This window comes from Triticum aestivum, chromosome 3A (assembly GCF_018294505.1).
Source record: "Triticum aestivum cultivar Chinese Spring chromosome 3A, IWGSC CS RefSeq v2.1, whole genome shotgun sequence".
In the NCBI taxonomy this organism is placed as follows: Eukaryota; Viridiplantae; Streptophyta; class Magnoliopsida; order Poales; family Poaceae; genus Triticum; species Triticum aestivum.
The window spans coordinates 481,292,259-481,311,808 of NC_057800.1; the positions used below are offsets into that span (position 1 = coordinate 481,292,259).

Here is a 19,550-nt window from a genome sequence, read left to right on the forward strand (position 1 = left end):
CCAGTTACGTTGTGACATTTGATACACCCAAAGCACTCCTACGGTAACTGGGAGTTACACGATCTCATGGTCGAAGGAAGAGATACTTGACATTGGAAAAGCTCTAGCAAACGAACTAACCGACCTTTGTGCTATGCTTAGGATTGGGTCTTGTCCATCACATCATTCTCCTAATGATGTGATCCCGTTATCAGCGACATCCAATGTCCATAGCCAGGAAACCATGACTATCTGTTGATCACAACGAGCTAGTCAACTAGAGGCTCACTAGGGACATATTGTGGTCTATGTATTCACACGTGTATTACGATTTCCGGATAATACAGTTATAGCATGAATAAATGACTATTATCATGAACAAAGAAATATAATAATAATACTTTTATTATTGCCTCTAGGGCATATTTCCAACATGGGTGATGTCCTTACTTGGGCAAGCCTCCCATTTATGATTAACCCCTCTCGCAAGCATCCGCAACTATGAAAGAAGAATTAAGATAAATCTAACCATAGCATGAAACATGTGGATCCAAATCAGCCCCTTACGAAGCAACGCATAAACTAGGGTTTAAGCTTCTGTCGCTCTATCAACCCATCATCTACTTATTAGTTCACAATACCTTCACCTAGGCCCAAATCATGGTGAAGTTTCATGTAGTCGACATTCACATAACACCACTAAACGAAAGACAACATACATCTCATCAAAATATCGAAGGAATACCAAATTCACATGATTACTTATAACAAGACGTCTTCCATGTCCTCAGGAACAAAAGTAATTACTCACAAAGCATGCTCATGTTCAAGATCAAAGGGGTAATAAATATCATTAAGGATCTGAACATATGATCTTCCACCAAATAAACAACCTAGCATCAACTACAAAGAGTAATATACACCACTACTAGCAACTCACAGGTACCAATCTGAGGTTTTGAGGCAAAGATTGAATACAAGAGATGAACTAGGATTTGAGAGGAGATGGTGTTGGTGAAGATGTTGATGAAGATTGACCTTCCCACGATGAGAGGATCGTTGGTGATGACGATGGCCTCGATTGCCCCCTCCCGGAGGGAAGTTTCCCCGGCAAAATAGCTCTGTCGTAGCCCTAGATTGCTTCTGCCCAGGTTCCGCCTGGAGACGTTGGCGCTTTGTCCCGAAAACTTCCTTATGATTTTTTATAGGTCAAAACCCTCCATGTAGCAGAAGATGGGAACCGGGGGCTTGCCATGGGGCCCACAAGCTCAGGGGGCGCGCCCCCAGGCTTGTGGCCACCTGATGGGTCCCCTTCTGTTGTTTCTTCGCCCAATATTTTTTATATATTCCAAAACAATTCTCCGTAAAGTTTCAGGACATATGGAGTTGTGCAGAATAGGTATCTCAGATTTGCTCTTTTCCGGTCCAGAATTTCAACTGCCAGCATTCTCCCTCTTCATGTAAATCTTGTAAAATAAGAGAGAAAAGGTATAATTATTGTACCATAGTATGAAATAACAGTCCATAATGCAATAAATATCAGCATAAAAATATGATGCAAAATGGACATATCACTCGTCGATGGGCAAGCCAAACTGGCCAACCGCACAAGGCCCCCAAATTCAACTTAATTAGGTAAAAATAAACACTAGCCCAACAAATTAGCGAAACGAGCACGTCGCCCGCGGCACCGCCGTGACTATTACAAAATTAAGCGAGACAAGTAACAGCTCTAACTAAAGCTTTTCCCCCTCGCGCCGAATTGGGCCAGCCCATTCATGCACGCTTAATCATAAAAAAAAGAAGGTTCCTTTCGCGGTATGAACTCGGACGCGTCCAACTTGACGCAACTCGGGCGGTTTTCTTCGGGATGTTTCCTTTTTTGTCTTATTTAGTTTCTTTTATTTATTTTCTTTCATTCATTTTTGCATTTTGTTTCTTTGTTTTTTTATTTTCTTTTGCTTTGTTCTTTATTTTATTTTGCCTTTTACTATTCTTTTTGTTTTTTTCTTCTTCGGTTTTTATTCTATTTCCATTTTTACACACATGATAAAAAAAATCATCCTTTTTTAGTACATGGTCAATATTTTTTCGCTACACATTTAACATTTCATAAATGCTTGTTTAACATGTTTCAAATAGTTGTTCAACTTTTTTCTCATTTTCTTGATTAACATTTTATATACATGATCAAATAATTCATCATTTTTAATACATGATCAAAAACAAATCTATACACATTCAACATTTTCTGAATGATTGATTAACATTTTTTAATACATGTTCAATATTTTCCGAATGCTTAATTAACATTTTTTTCAACTACTTGTTTAACATATTTTCAAATACTTGTTCAAAACATTTTTTGAATGCTTAATTAATTTTTTTCAAATACTTGTTCAACATTTTTCAAATACATGTTCAACATTTTTCGAATGCTCGATTAACATTTTTCAAATACTTGTTCAACATTTTTAGAATGCTTGATTAACATTTTTAAATACTTTTTCAACATTTTTTTCAAATCCTTGTTGAACATTTTCCGAGTGCTTGATTAACATTTTTCAACACATGTTCAACATTTTTCAAATGCTTGATTTACATTTTTAATACTTATTCAACATTTTTTTAATATTTTTTCAACATTTTTCGAATGCTTGATTTAATTTTTTCAAATACTTATTCAGCATTTTTCAAATACATATTCAACATTTTCCAAATGTTTTTGTAGTGTTTTTTGTAATATATATATATATATATATATATATATATATATATATATATAATATTTTAAAGTATATACAAAATTACAAAAATAAAGGAAAAAACGAGAACAGAAAACAAGGTTGTGGCCTCGTGCGCGTGTGGGCTGGTCCATGTTGCCCGCAGGATTCCCTGGCTCTCACGGAATGCGAGAAATATGGATTGAAGTGGGTGCTTTCTTGTATTTTACGATGGCAATGGTTGGAGGGAGGTCGAATCATCTCATCTCTCAACTCCCCAACAGCATAAAGCACTGCCTTAAAATACCTACTAATGACTTCGATTGATCTTCTAAAGATAGGTTGTAGTGTCCTATACCTTTGGTTATGGCCAACTACGTAAAGAAACATGGCAACTTGTTCCTCAATAGAAGTATGGATGCTATCCAACAACAAATTTCTCTCTCTAAATATAGCACACAAACGGAAAAATGGAGCTTTTCTCATTCTAAGTTGATTTGAACAATTTATGTCACTAGAGTGATAAATGTATCTCAAATTTGACTCTCTAGATATGGCACGATCGGCCATGCTGCCCACGGTTATCCTTGGTGTTTGTTGCCTAGATCTTCTAAACATGACCATCATGTAAGCATACAATCCAGCCACTAGACCGGCTCCTCTCACAATTAGTTGCCTTCGTTTTCTTACCAATTCATCCATCTATGACAATACAAACAAATAACAGGAAACTTAGCACACCATAATTTTTCAGCATGACAAGCAATGAACAGAGATAAATAGTTCAATAAATTCCTATTCCAATTATGATAAGCAATTTTGTCAGCATGACAAGCATGATAAGCAATTCTCTCTTATTCCACTTTAGCTCTAGCCTGTTCAAGGTGGGGAGCCGAGTCAGGAACAAGATCTCTTCTCTGTTCTTCCTTGTACAGCAACAAGAGCTCTACCCTGTTCAAGGTGGGGAGCCGAGGCAGGAAGGACGGATAGGGGAAGGAAGAGAGGAGGAAGGCGGGGGAAGGGAAGGGACGGGCGGATCTGCTACCTTCAGCACGGTGGCGGCGGCGAGTTGAGGACGGCCAGGAGCAGGGGCGGGCCAGCGACGAGTCGAGGACCGGCCAGGAGTACAGGCAGGGCGGCGGCGACGTACACCTTCAACACGACGGCGGGGGGTTGAAGAAGGAGGGGCCCGGCGGCGGGGTAGCGCGAGGGGATCGACGGCGGGCGGGCGCTGGCGGCTAGGTTAGATGGGGTCGCGCGAGGGCAGGGGGGAGCGGGTCGCGCGAGGGCAGGGGCAGGGTGGTCGTTCGAGAGAAAGTGGGTCGGGGGGAGATTTTTCTCCTGTGCGGTCTCAGCCTCGCTCGACCCGGCAGGCCTGTGTGGGGTGCTTCGACTCAGCTATGTGGAGGCCCTTTTTAGCATCGGTTCGACAATGCCCGATGGAGCCCATACAGTCTACCAAACAGAAAAAAGTGGGTCGGATAGGGAACTTTTAGGCCTATACACTCTTCATGCATGCTACCAAACACACCCATAGGGGCTCCCCTGCGGCACGTCGTACTCGCCCATCCCGATTGTTTCGCCTAGCCTCTTCGCCACGTGAGTGTCGAAAATATGTATGCTCCAAGCCGGTCTGCTTCAGAATTCAGATTGCATATTTCTGAATTTTGGTATAGAAACGAAAACGGTTCTACATCTTCTGATCTTCAAAAATCAAGGTCCACACTCCCGGTAACACTATCATACATATGCTCTTTGTTTTGTGATTTTTTGTGCAAAAATTGATCACATTGATAATTAATAAAATGCAGCATTAGCCAATGTACTTCAGATAGATTGGTGCTTTGCTGTTAGAGTTTCATACTTCACATGGATTGATAGAACTATTTTCATTCCTTCAAATTTGAAGGTACGGTCTTTTCTGTTTTCTTATCTTGAGAAATGATAACCTTAGAACTCATGTAGCGTTTGAATCATGGTTTTTGTGTTGCTTATAAAGCAGGAAGATGTTTTTCGATTGAACATGAGGTTTAGTACCACATTTACTCTTTTTAGTGTTAATATTTGAGCTATTTCTAAATATTGTATAGAATAGCACATATTTAAATGTATATAATTAAGTGAGTTATAATATTTTTTCCAATTATATGATTTCCTGAACTTAAGGACCCAGTTTACATTTTGCCCTGGGCCCCCAAATTTTCAGCCCTGGCCTCTAATTAAAGCATGCAAACAACAATGTGTCATCTTGCTTAAGGAAATTGTCCATTTTATACTTAATACTTGGATGATGCAAAGAGAATCTCAGTTAAAGAGTGAATTGTTTTTTTATTTATTTATTGCGAGAAAAAGAGTGAATTAATAGCTATAGACGCGGGAATGGTCTCGTTCTATGTAATTATGGACGTAATGACTATATAAGATCAGCACATTACACACATTCTAGCATGAGCACGAAATATTTCATTCTTTTATTCACATGACTATGTTACTTGATGCACTATTTACCTTATAGAGAATTACACTAGGTGACCTATAAGCCCCGATCCAATTTTGAGCTTAATGAAACACTTCCAGTAACTTTTACTTGCACTTTTATTTTCACCTATTATTTATTCTCAAATTACAAAAATATTACCTATCACATTACTATCTTTTAATATCTTGTACAACTAGCAAAGCCATCAAGGTTAACACCCTTGTTAGTGTTGTTGCGGCACAAGCGAAAAGTTTTATTTGGTGTAGGAACCTTGTAACCCGCAAATCTATGGCGCAGGCGGCGCTTTGGATCATGAGCGACGACCCTAAAGTTTGATGGCCGTTGTGGCCGCAAGGGCGGCACTCCTTGACGACGTGTGTGGGTTTTGTGTTGATAGTTAGGTCGGCTGGTGGTGCCCCTTCCTGTGTTCTGGCGGTTTTTGTCCGATTTTCCGTAAATAACAGGATAATTCTTTTTTTTCAATTAATGAAATGAGGCAAAGCTTTTGTAAAAGAAAAAGTCTACTGAATAACTGCGGGCTTCTTTTCCCAGTCATGGGAGGATGGAATCTTGGCCTAGTTATGCAAGAGTTGGCAAATACTACAAGCGGGCTTCTTTTCGTCCCTCACGCAGGCTCCTTTTTGCAAGATGTCCTATTTTTTACGTTTTGCTTTTTGAAATATGCGAATTGGCTGGCGTGTTCATCGTAGGAAATCACACAAACAGGCTGGAGCAGTTGGATTCTTTGCTCTTCTCCCACGCCTCCATTCCCATTTATACGTACTATTGTTTGGATTCACCGGACGAACGGATCTAAGAGAGGAAATGGAAGCTTCTTCTGTAATGTTTTTAGCAGGATCCAAATTGACCTGCAGCGTCTCATACACGGCACAACTACACAACAATCCAATGAACAAACGGCAAGACCACTAGCTAGTAGCTAATCGAAGATCGAACCCCGCACAAGCTGATCTGCATCTGCTCCCCGTGCGTGCGGGCGGGCGGGCGGGAGGCTACGCGCCGCGGTTGAGCATCTCCTTGTAGTTGAGCAGCGAGTTGAGCCTCTGCAGCTGCAGCTGCTGCCGGAACTTGTTGATGAAGTCGTCCGCCCTCTCGTCCACGCACGCGGCCTCCGGCGCCCCTGCGTCCTGCCGCCTCGCCTCCGTCAGCACCGCGCGAGCCGCAGGGGCCCTCGGCGCGCGCTGCACCAGCCGCGCCGGCGCCGGCACCGGGGCGCGCTCCAGCCTCCTCACCTCCGTCTCCGTTACCGGCTTCTTCGCCACCTTCGCCCTGGCCGCCTTCTCCGCCTCGTTGCCCGTCTTGCTCGCCGGCTTCCTCGCGGCCGGCTCAGACCGGCTCCTGCTGTACTGCTGCTGCTTGCCGCCCTCGTCGTCGTCCTCGCCGACGTTGCCGGCGGAGGAAGAGTTGTAGTTGTACTCGGGAGGGAAGTCGCCGGAGCGGAAGCGGTAGAGGCCGAGGGAGCGCAGGCGCTCCATCACGGACGACGTGCGCGCCAGCGGGGCCGGAGGCGGGGGAGGAGCGTACCGGTCGTCGTGGTCCTTGTGCTGGTGCTGGTGGCGGTGGCGGTCGTCGTCGGCGTGGTGGTCGTGGCGGCGGCGGTGGGAGCGGGAGGTGAGCGCGATGGTGCCGATGACGACGTTGAGGAGGAGGAAGAGCGTCGCCGGGGAGAAGTAGCCGCGGACCAGAGACCACGCCGGCGTCACGTCCGGGGCGTCCATTTGTCCGATCGAGCTCGCGCCGCGGCGAGGATCGGTGAGGAGACGGGCGAACTGGTGCGGAGGTAGCTAAGCCAAGCCAGGTACTAGGAGACGTCGGTGCGTTGGTGTGCTGATGATGTTTCGGTTGCCTGCTTGGCTGCTCGGCGCGGTGATAATATACGAGGAGAAGGAAGGGGGAGGCCACGCGGCGCGCGGAGGCCGGTGCCCGGCGGTGGAGCGGGGGAATGCTTGCTGGGGAGGGAGAAACCGTGTGTACAAGAGTGCCGCCTCCTCGTGCACCCATAGCCGACCATGTACCGTGCCAGGTTGGAGATCCCCAGACCCATGGGCTCAATTCAATGCAAGCCGCTGTGACCCACCACTGACTCACTGAGCATCGCGTCGGCCCTAGCGTCATCATCATATAACAAAATAATGATAGTGGCACTCTAGCTCGTAAAAAAGAACACTCTTGATTGCAATTTTTGTTGGTGGCTTGCCAAGCTGAGCGCTTGGTGTAGAAGAAAAGAACACTCTACCTCGTCAATCCACATCTCCCGATCTATCCAAACAAGAGAGCTAGAGTGTAGAGTGACTATTTTGATTTTTGAAAGAGTCGATTGATTCAATTATGTGTATGGAGAGTCTGAGAATCAAGATGCATAACTCGTTTACTTCTCACAACAATAGCCCCGTGACCAGCTTGAATGGTGCCGTGAGGTGTGTTGGTTTATCATTTCGATGCAACAAGCTAGTCAGATGAAGGAACCACGTGGAGAAACCGTCCAGCTAGTGATCAAGTCCACTTGCCGATTGTGCCTTGGCACATGTCACGTGCCGCGACCTGCCCTGGTGGCCAGATCGGAACCGCGGCAGGTCAATCTGACTCGATCCACCGCGGCTTAACGTGAATTGCGCTGTTGGGACGATCCCATCAGCCTATGCACATGCGCATCTTTAACATGGACAAGACAGATGCCCTTCAATTTCAATCCATTATTTAGTAAGATTCCGAAGCACGAATTTACCAAATAGACATCCAAAATGGAGAAAGAACGAGGCCAGGATTTCGGCAACTCCAACATGGATCATCATAGCCACTAAATGTACGAAACCAGACGGTCCAGTCACTTTTGTCATGCAACGAAAGTCATCAAATGTCCACGAACAATGGGTCGGCCGATCCAAACATCCAAAGTCTCGTAAAACCAAAGAGTAATTTTAATATGGTCCCTCTTCCCTCTCTTTTTACATTTGAGATGATGAAGTTGGATTGGTAATTTCTACTGCAATCAACGGTTCAGAATTATTTTATATTTATATTCTTAACTCTCATGTGAAAAACAAAGATAAGAGGAAGCATGCTATGCACAACCAGTCTTTGTGTACTACACCTCCATGCAGCCCGCTTTGCCCCAGAAAAGCATCAATTAGCTTAAATTTTGCTTTTGTCTAAAATTGACACTACATTTGCCGTCACGTTAACCATATGAGATTGATTACGACAATATTACACGGTAGTGGAGCCCAAAATGTCCTCTGCCCATACCAACTCAGCAACAGTCAATCCCTCGGGAAAAAAACTCAGCAACAGTCAACGTGACCAAAGCTCAAATTGCACATCGACGGGTAACCCAAGAATGAAAGAAGCGTTATCAAGGAAAAGGCAACAACACGATCAATAAAAATTATCAAGATAGAAGCAACTATATGGGCTCAGAAAAAAGGAGAGGAAGCAACTACACAATTGAGTACTCCCTCTGTCTCAGTGTAAGACATTTTTTGACACTGGAAGAAGGGAGTACATCATAAGTTGCCTTCTCCCTCAAGAAAATCTTAGGGTTCCTCTATCACCCATCGGCACAACCACTGGCCTACCTCATTTTCGATGGCCTTTAAGGCCATGGTGACACGGTGGATTCTGGTCTTTCCCTGCGGGAGGGCTCTATTTTTAGATATTCCTTCAAGTCTTGTTAGACTTTGTGTCCTACTCAGGAAGATAAAACAGAGACGGCTCCTTGAAGATGGAATAAGGTTATCCCCGCCTAGTCATCGTCCGGGTGATGATTCTAGCATGGGTGTATGATCTTTCTAATCTACACTACTCTTCTTCAACGGCGGCTGATGTTCTCATGCTTCGGTCCTATGCGACGTTAGCACGACGGGCTGCCTACTACCTCTGTAAACAATTATAATAGCATTTAGATAATTAAAATAGTGCATAAACGGTCTTATATTAGTTTAAGGAGGGAATACAAGTTTTGCCCAACACCATCAACAAAGGGGCAATGATGGCAGCACACCTTCAGCTCACTTAGTCATTGCTAGATGGTCTGCGAATCTGGATGTAATTTTTATTTGGTGTCCATTGTACTGTATAAAGATGAATATATCAAAAGTTTTCTCACAAAAAAAAACTGACCAAGTCATAAACACAAACACTCATTACAAGCAATCTCATAAGGTCCACTCGAAGCTACCGGTACAATGTTCCCAATAGGCCAATACCCCAATAGTCTGGCTACAGAAATAAAGCTCCGCTGTGTTCGCAGAGCATACAGATTCGAATAATACAACAAGTTAAATAAGCTCACAAGCACCTTAAGGGTACAAGTCTAGGTTGTTCTAGCATCAGAGGACATGACCAATGTTTCAAATGGACAGATAACTACTATCTCATGATTCAAGCCCTCGGAGTGCAGCTGGCCAAGTGAGACTTGAAGGTCTCCAGCTCTGAAACAACCTCGTCCTCTGGGCGGTAGATCAAATCACTCATACGCCATATCTGGATCAGTAAAAAAATCAGTAAGAATACACCAAGCATGTTATGAAGCAAAGGAAAACACCAATGTAACTGTTACACCATATTATAAGACATATAAGAGCATTTATACGACATATTTCTTTACAGAGGGAGTACATGTTATTAATATACTCCCTCCGTCCCAAAATAAGTGTCGCGACGGAGGGAGTACTATTAAGATAGGGTCAGAAGGAAACATCACGCAGCATATGGTTTGAAACTGTTCGTTCCAACAGGCCCTGATGATAACAGTGCCCATATATGCATATTCAAAGCTATTTTGAGATGGGAGTCACGTTATCCGAACTGTAATGTATTTCCAGTTACAAGCGCATAAAACTGTATGTACCATATACCGTATACAATATCTAGCATGTCAGTTCTTTCTAGTAGTGTGTTTACACCATGATTGCGCAATTGTAAGAGAAGTACCTGCAAAGTTCCACCTCCACCAGTGCTCTCACCATCATCAGATACACTCACAATGGTCCAAGGATCTGAAGAGTTCCAGTGGAAATCTACGATCTTGTCCCTAGCAAGGTGAACAAGATAAACAACAGATTATTACGGAACAATGGAAATGCAACATCAATTTATGGCATAACATGGTTTTATCGTCCCTGCACATCCAATTAGCTTTGACTCTCAAAGTATGAATAGATCCAGACCAATTTGAAAGTTGCCAATGGCATAAGCCCTCATTAAGCCCGTAAAGGAGTAAATCAAATTGTATTTTTTTTACATGCACAACTAGACATAAAAATCACGGGTGCATAAGATCTCAAGAGCATAAAATAACAATTCCCTTCTTATTTTTATTTTGCCAGAAAGTCTGAGCTACAACATTAATGGTGTACAGGTCCACAACTGCACAATCATCTATCAGCCCATGTTAGACACCAATCATTAGATTTAAGTCTCAGGTTTACTAAATTAGTCTGCTGGTCAGATTTTAACGGAAAATACAGTTTCATAAAAAATCCAGTAGAAGTCTATTGTAAAGAGAAGATTAGCTAAACTAGCTACTGATACACAAAGGCATTTCTTCAATTCTGCCGTCTATTGTAAAGAGAAGATTAGCTAAACTAGCTACTGACACAAAGGCATTTCTTCAATTCTGCCAGCAATATGGCAGAGAATATGCCAATGGACATGGTATAACCATTCAAGAAAAAAGCCGGATTTTGAGTTTCATATACCACATGAAGTAAGATATGTAGAAAAACAATGTACCTATGACCTGCGTGTTGAAAGAAAAGCCCGCCAGGTGAATTAGGATTTTTCTTCTTTCCCACCTACACCACGAGAACTTTTATCAGTCTCAAGATACAGAACTAGTACATGAGAGAGAATGAGTAATGTTAAAGTGAACTCCCATCGCCAACGGTATATACCTTCTCATGGTCCCACACATTTAAGAAACCATCTTCCGCAGAGCTTCCGAAAACAGATGCTTTGTCAGGAGACCACTGAAAAGCATAAGGTATGAATTATTGACAAAAGCTACTGCAATACCATGGACAGTAACCAAATGTCCATATCCACATGAAAAGAACATGTAGGTGACCAAAAGATTCTCTGTACATGCCTGAACACAAAGGACAGCAGCTTTATGGCCCTCGAATTTGTGAATTGGAGAACCAGCACCTCCAGGACCCAGATTTCGCCGATCCCACATTCGGACAGAGTTATCAGCAGAGCTAAATATGAGAAGAAACCACCATAATTAAATGTGTAAGCAATTGACAAACATAGATGAAAGCACAAAGTCAAATAGACCTGAAATAACTAAAGATTTCATCAGAGATTATACAGAACTAAGAAGATATTCATGTCCCTCCGATCCAAATTAATTGTCGCTGAAATGGATGTATCTAGATGTATTTCAGTTCTAGATACATCAGTTTTAGCTACAAGTAATATGGACCGGAGGGAGTACAAAATATGAAGAAAAAAAGTGCAAACAATTGACAAACATAGATGAAAAGCCCAAAATCAAATACATCTGAACTAAGTAAAGATCTCGTCACAGATTATTCAGAACTGAGAAGGCATTCACGTCAACATACCCAGTTAAGATGTAGTTAACATCATGAAGATTCCAATCGACACAATGAACATCTCCACCATGAGCTTTCTCAACCTGGACATCAGAAAGAACACAATTTCAAAATTAAGATGCATTGTTTATTTATTAGAAGAAAGAAGTACATTATACTAAAAAGAAAAGATACTTCAGCCTCTTTACTTGACAAATAGATTTTGGTTGCACTAAAATCTAGTCGACTGTAATCCCAGTACTACTAAATCTGCTCTATGATCACAAATTCATAACTCGTTCAACTGCAGATAATGTATGTTCGCCAATTTAAACAAAAATGTAAGTACATTAAAAGAAGCAGAATGAAACGACAAAAGAACCATAATACCCAGCAAAATATATCAAGCTGATGTGACTAAGAGCATGTTCAGTTCTCTGCCCACACTTAACTCGCCTTGCTGGTGGTCAAGGGGGCATGTTTAGTTCCCTCGCACCAAAGAGCGAGCAAGACTCTTGCTTTTATGTTAAGGCCAGACAGTGGTGGATGGGTTTGGACGAGAAAATCAACCATTCCAATGAATCAATCAATGTGAGTCACCATTGACAATTACTCACTGTATAAAGTTGTACTAAATCCGCGACACTTAATATGGAATGGAGGGAGTACCAATCATTTCCTTTCCTTAGTGAGCGTCAACTCTTGATACACAGCTTCTTGCAAAAAACAATGTTGACACATAAGATAGAGAAGAGTGTCACCTTAACGGCTGGGCTAGTACCAGTCCGGGCATCCCAGAGAATAAGACAAGCATCATCACCAACGCTGCAGAACTCCTGTGCACTTTATTCAAAAAAGAAAAGGAAAACCATAAAGATCAAACGTACAAACAAACAGCAAACCAGCACTTCAAGTGAGCTCTTACTCATGTAAATTGAAAAGCATGTCAATCAAATAGAAAATAACCATAAAAACAAGAAACTTAGTGTAGCATATTTACCTCGAAGGGCAGAACTGGACATCTTCAACAGTGCTATCATGCCCGTGGAATACACCTCGAGGATCAACTTTAGGACTATCCTTTTCATTTGCAGTTTTGCTATGCTTGCTGCCTGATGCCCCTGGGGAAGCCTCACTTTTTGAGGAGTCTCCAAGTCCAGATATGTGATCTTGAATGCTCCACCAAACCACAGACTTGTCCTTTCCTATTTACATTTTGCATGTGAACAAAGCTCAAGCTATCACATCAGCTCACTCAAATAAAATAAAAGGAACTGACGCATCCCTTATTCCATTGGGTCCACTGAAGTTGACAAGAGAACTTTTAACCTTTTAGGTCCCTATTACTTTAAAGGTGATCCAAGTAAGGTCGATCAGACAAGCTAGCAAATAGATGGTCTAGTTATCACATTGGCGGCTTTGGTGATTAGTTCTACTTTCTTCTCTTCATTTTTGCTTATGTGTTAATGCTGTCATGCCATCTCCCTTTGCCAGCTAAATCAGGAGTGGGCCTATCTTGGCTCACACATGCTCCAGTGGAATCGGAAGATCCGTTCTGAGGTTCATGGACACAAATAACACAATCGTGTATTACAAAGAAAAAGTATACGAACGTAAACTGTGATATCAAGTCAGAACATCTTTAAATTTCTTGGCTTGTTATTTGTTAGGAACATACAAAGGGTATGTAGAGGGACGGAGGGAACGCTAAAGCAACAAGAGATATTTAATTTTCAGTGGAGAAAATTCGTGGAGTGGATCATACAAAGGGTCTGACATTGCAGTGGATCATGATAAATCCACTTTCCTAAAAAGTTTTTGCCTGTTTTACCGTTTGGTTAATCAACTTGTTCCAGCTATTGCGGCTATTTTTCCACAGCATAATATAAAATAAATTCAGCAACCACAAACTGAGCCTTGACATTTGAATATATCAAAAAGGGTCAGAAGATACAAGCATATTACAAGAAAGAATTCTGCTAACCTCCTGAGAGCACATACGGTTCTGCTGGACACATGGCAAGAGCAAACTCAGCATTTTCCTGATGCCCTCTTAAAATCTGACAAAAGTCAACAGTAGTAAGCACTATGTATGAAGGGAAAATATCCGGTGGAAACCACTCCTATGGTGAAAATAAATGGAAGTTATGTTTAAAAATGAGAACGGGGAAAAGAGAAGTGGAACAGTAAAAAACCCTGTCTATTCTAAATTTATTTATTTATTTTATCAAAATTAGAAATCCAAATGCAATAATTTAGATGGCAAATGCAATTATGTTTAAACATGAAATTTACATGTCTACAGAACATACCTAACCTAGACATGGTGTATGCATAAGAATGTTTTTTAGAACTTTCTACACTTGTTCCTCAAGAGTTTCCACCATTAGGGTGGTTTTCATCCGATATTTTTACATATATGGTACATCAAAAAACTGATCCATTCTACTAAAGTAAATTGTGTATATGCATGCTGTCGACATCCTACTAGGATTTTTTCAGAATCCACCCGAAGTCGCACAAGTTAAGAAAAAAAATAAGAAAACATACCAAATCAGGGATATTAGGGATATTATCACTATCCATGGCGTTCACATCCTATATGATTTTTCCAGCCCATCATGCAGAAATGCAACTTTCAACATCTCAAAATGACACGAAATTAAGAATTAAAAATAAGAGAACATACCAAATCAGGGCGAGAATCAGTAGCTCCTAGGACAGCATGTCTATTTGGCTGGGACTCAACATCCCAAATAAGCACCTGTTTGGGGACGTAGAAAGCATATAAATTCATAAAATGTCACCGGAATGCTTAGAGATTATCGACTCTTTCGAAAGAACTAAGTAGCAGTATAAAGGCCTGGACATACATCTGGACTGTCCGTATGAGTTGCAATGATCCTACTGTTCTGTGGAAGCTCCCTGATTCGGTTAACCTGGATACACAATAAACAAACAAAGTCAGAATGCATCAACAGCTGACTTCAACTCATAAATCAAAGCGGCATGAACAAGTAAACTGCTAGGCATGCAAGCTAAACACAAGAACACAAAGACCATCTTAGAAAACAGAAAGATACAGATCAGATAACATAAAGTTTCAAAAATGAAGTATCCAGTGTAAATTAAGAGAAAGAGGATAATCAAGATACAGAAAATTAGAAACAGAGTAAGCAACATGTAAAGAATATAACTTATATACTAAGTAGTTGCAACTTAGGAATATACAGGACAAATTATTACCTCTCCAGGGTGAATGATAGTCTTGTACTTCTTTACAAAAGGTGATCGTGCTTCCTCATTGAACTGCAGTACAAAACAGACATCTTGTCAGCTCTATTCTGAACCAATTAATGACCAGTATGAAGAATTCCTAGTTTAGGCCCTCTCGAGCAAGTTAATGCAAGAATACTCCACAATACATAAAAAAACAAGGAACCACCATAAGTATACCATTATATACAGGCATAAGAAACTGGCAGAGAAGGTTAACTAAAAACTGCATGCAGGAAACACCATAATTATACCATTATACGCACGCACAAAAATCAGAGGCCAGATCTATATATTTACATGAATCTCAAAAAATCACGTTATTCTGCACTAACAAACTGAAATTGTGATGGAAAACCAATGAACAATGAATAACCTGTGATATGTGCTCTGCAGCTGCAACCCGTGGCTTCACAACTTCACAGTTTGCAATGACCAGGGTATTCGGGACACTTCCATCTGTCTGAAACCATCGGGATTAAAAAAATAATATAGTTAGATCTGGTTAAGAAAATATACTCATTATGTAACAAAAACTGATAACCAGTCCCAGATGCTGAATATCTGTTTGTGGAAGCACTCAGACTGAGGACTTTTGAAGGTCACCTGCTCTGATAGGTAAAGGCGCTGACGATTCTTATAGGTAGCCTGCTCAAACTGAGGACCCCACCTGTTCCGAATCAAACCAACAGATCGGCAAATAAATTAGTTGCAGAACCCACTATTTTAGGTCAAAAACGCTGCAAAAATGAACTAGCATGCTTCCAAACAGAATGCCACTAATCTGTCATATTATTAGCTTCAAAGTACCAGGTAGTGATTAAGAATGCACCACAGAGCCGATGCTCAAGAAGCAATATCATCAAATCGTGCTCACTCTATAGATGGCAAGCAGTCATAGTGAAAAGATAAAACAGTTGACACCGGCAGGAGCCACCACATCGAAACAGTTCATTAAGGCAAGCATTACATGAACAGAGACACCAAACCCCCGTCTCAAATAGTCGCATGCCACAAAAAACCTAGAACCCAAAACCCTAGGGCAATAACTCAACCCAAAGTTTCCACCCTGCTCACCATAGCAGCCCAGGCACTAACCACGCGCAGATCTGGAGACACCGCATGCACAGGCTGCGCTGTCACAGAGCAAAACCCTAGATACGTTCGTGGCGGCAAAACCCTAGATACGTTCGTGACGGCAAAACCCTAACCCCACATGAATCTGCTCGAACACAACGCCTACGACCACGGAACTGCGGGAATGGAGATGGGAAGCAACAGAGGCGGTCGCAGGAAGCGGGGATTACCGGCAGGAGAGGGATGGCCAGACGAGGTTGTGGTTCGCGAACCAGTCGTAGAGGACGGGGATGAGCGACTTCCATTGCGCGTACCGCTCGTCCACCGCCGCCCTCGACCCGCCTCTCTCCTTCATCTCCGCTCCGCTGCTGGCCGCCGCCGGCGACTGCTCCGCCCTCTCTCTCTCTCTCCCTCTCCCTCTCTGTGCAGGGGGGGCGCTCTCTGGAGTCTGGACTGTTCCTGTCTGCCTCCCGCTCGGTGCGAACTGCCCAGGCGCGGAGGAGTATCTAGGCTGCGGCTGGGGTGAAAACGGTAACAGATGCGGTGTGCAAATGGGCCGAGCCCTTTTTTGTTTGGGCTCGTGGGTACAAACGTCAGAGAACTTTACGGGCTTCAGTAAGTAGGGCTCCCGATCTTCTAGCAGACATTTTTTGGAGACTACTAAGAAAATATATTTTCCCAAAAAAAAAGTAAGAAAATATTTTTCTTCTCGAGAAAAAACTAAGAAAACATTTTTATGCCAAAGAAACTAAGAAAACATTTCTTATGCTAAAAAAACTAAGAAAATGGAGAAAAGTGACACTCATTTGATGATTTTTAGTTTTTGACGAAATTTATTATTCCTTTAATTTAAAAAAATGTCTTCCATGTATATATTGTACTAGCTAATGTCTGTGTGGATTCTAAAAAAAACTAATGTCTGTGATCAAACATTGATTGTAAAAATACAGATAAAAGCGGGAAAAGAAAATGGTACACAAAAGAAGAAAAAAGCAATATGAAGTATACATAGAATGACATGTCTAGTGATTTTATTGGATTTTTTTCCTTACGTGTGCTAATGCACCAAACGGTTAGTAATGTGGTGGAATTAGATCGAGAAAACCTGTAACTTCATCAATCTTCAGAGTCACGATATATTTACTGAAGGATAACTTTAATATGGGATCTTTCTAGACACACGTATAATTAAAATACTTGAAATATGATACTACTAAACTAAACAATAGATGCGGTGAAGTAATCATCATAAATGTTTTCTTTTGTTTCTTCATTGTGCTCACCACGTGGTATAGCAAGAAAAAATCGGCACAACTGAGCTTACATGGCAATTCAGCAAATACCTATTTAATTCACATAGCCAGGACAATGCCCCATGTGTTGCAAACGTTCGATGTAAGGGGGCCAAAGCGCGGTGGCGGGGTAGTGCTGAGTGGATAAACAACGTGTTTGGTAGTCCTATGGAAGGGGAAAAGGAATTAACAATGGGAGTTGACTGGGGGGTTTGAATGTGGGAAATAGACTTCTAGTCCCATTTTCCTTGTTTGGTGATTGAAAGGAATTTTCCGTGGGAATTTGATAGGGAAACTAACTAAGAAAATGGGCCCACCATCTATACTCCATTTTTAGACATGCAGAGCAGGAATAATGTACATGGCGACAGCTTTTTTTCTCTCATTTCCCATTCCCTTCCTCAATTACCACCCCACCAAGGAAGAGATAAGGGGAAGTTTGACCAGTAACCCCGTTTCCCTTTCCCTCATTAATTTCCGTGTCCTCCAAACAAACAAGGGACTTTAAGTCCTACAACCCCCTAATTCCAATTCCCTGATACCAATTGCCCCAAACAAACACGCTGAAAATAACTCGTGCAATGGAATACAGTACCAACAACTCCTCCCCTCAACACAACATGTGCAGATTGTAATATACATATGTAATAGTGTTGAATGTGTTTATTCTTGGAAGGAAAATCAATCCAATTTGAGAAAATGTTCATGTGTACGAGATAAACACAAATTGTGCCATACTAAGTGTCCCTGGAAACCTCATGGCACAAAAAAACATGCAAAAATTACTCTGCATAACCATTCACAAAGAGAAACAAGATCCAGTATAATGGTAGGTAACGAACAACACAATGGGAGGGATAAAAAGGGAGGTAAAGGAGCCTTTTTACCTTGGGAGATGTAGGATCCCAGGCGCGCCGGCGACGCCGCCCTGCGCAGGAGCATACGCGTCTCCAGACTTGCTACCGTCGACCTGCAAGGAATCACGGTGTAAAAACGCGCTTACAGCTAGCCACCCATCCATCGATCTCTCGCTCTCTCTTGGACGACATATCTGAAACCTACCCGCGGAGGATCCCGGCGGCTCGGAGAGAGGGAGAGAAGAGATAGGTGGAGGAGGAAGGCATGGAGATTTCACCAGTGAATCTGGTAGGGCTGGTGGATTGGCAGGCAATGGGGATGATGAAGGCGGCGGGGTGATGGGATGGCATCGCCTAGGGCGTCGGGGGTGGCATACCGAGAGAGTCGTGAGTTTAAGTGGTCACGACAGTTGTTTCTTAAGTAAGTCATAAGTAGTTTCCTTTTTTCACATCTCTATACATGGCTTATATTCTTTTCCGACGGGGAAAGGAGAAGCGGTGGGATGGTTTTTCAGGTTATACTTCATTGTGTTTTCAGGTTGTAATCGATGTTCCTCAAAACAAAAGAAAAAAATAATCATCTGAATCCGTCAAATTCCTCCACATGTGTGATGGTGTATTATTTGTCTCCTTTCTTCCATGCACCTGCATTGGCCTAACCAACTATCGCTATCCCACCTTGTCTTACTCGTCACTGCCACCCCGGGCGTCCCTCTAAGCCTCATCTGTCTTTGGCGTCGATGACTCTACCCCACCCCTCCTTCATGTACCCGCACCATCAACCCATGCCCTCCCTCTGTAGGCAATGTCACGACCTCCTTGTCTTTGTCCTGGGGCTATGTTGATGCTCATCCAGCAAAATGGACTAACGCGAGGTAGTTATTGTTACACAATCTCGGGTCCGCTAACACCAGCGTTTGCGACCCACCTGCGTCACCAGGCCCAACCGGAGAGCAACACCGACTTATGAGATGCGTTGGGCCCTCTCCCCCAAAAAGACTAGCCTGTTAGGAGGGAACACCCCCGCCTTTATAGATTGTGTTATGTCTCCCCCCACAACCGATGTGGGACTAAACCCAACAATTACTCATACACCCGAGAAAATGGCAAACATTGTATATTTCCTTTTATTCCTACCACCAAATCATGACATGTTTCCATTCATGTGCTCGCTGTAATTAAGTTTTCAAAGCAAGATTATCATGGATGTTTGTCCGCAACAATTTTTACATGTATGAAACATCTTTTCACATATAACCAACAAGTAAGGCGACTTACTAGCCGCGATGTTTGTGGCACTAAAATAC

At 42.3% G+C, this 19,550-nt stretch overlaps 1 protein-coding gene across 2 annotated transcripts; it reads right to left on the reverse strand.

Annotated features, from left to right (window-relative positions):
* Positions 1-9,328: 9,328 nt before the first annotated feature.
* LOC123061746 (WD-40 repeat-containing protein MSI4) lies at positions 9,329-16,623 on the reverse strand. 2 transcript variants are annotated; one of them, XM_044484983.1, is made up of 16 exons: positions 16,325-16,623; positions 15,624-15,687; positions 15,394-15,480; positions 14,988-15,050; positions 14,615-14,680; positions 14,431-14,505; positions 14,292-14,339; positions 13,726-13,801; positions 12,742-12,946; positions 12,503-12,584; positions 11,772-11,845; positions 11,291-11,402; positions 11,097-11,171; positions 10,936-10,997; positions 10,135-10,234; positions 9,329-9,684 (listed from the first exon to the last, which is right to left on the reverse strand). In XM_044484983.1, the coding sequence occupies exons 1-16, from the start codon at positions 16,447-16,449 to the stop codon at positions 9,583-9,585; spliced, it is 1,416 nt and encodes a 471-aa protein (XP_044340918.1). In that variant the 5' UTR covers positions 16,450-16,623; the 3' UTR covers positions 9,329-9,582. The 2 variants fall into 2 exon arrangements, with proteins under 2 accessions (XP_044340918.1, XP_044340919.1); XM_044484984.1 differs by lacking the exon at positions 14,292-14,339.
* Between the last annotated feature and the right edge of the window lie 2,927 nt (positions 16,624-19,550).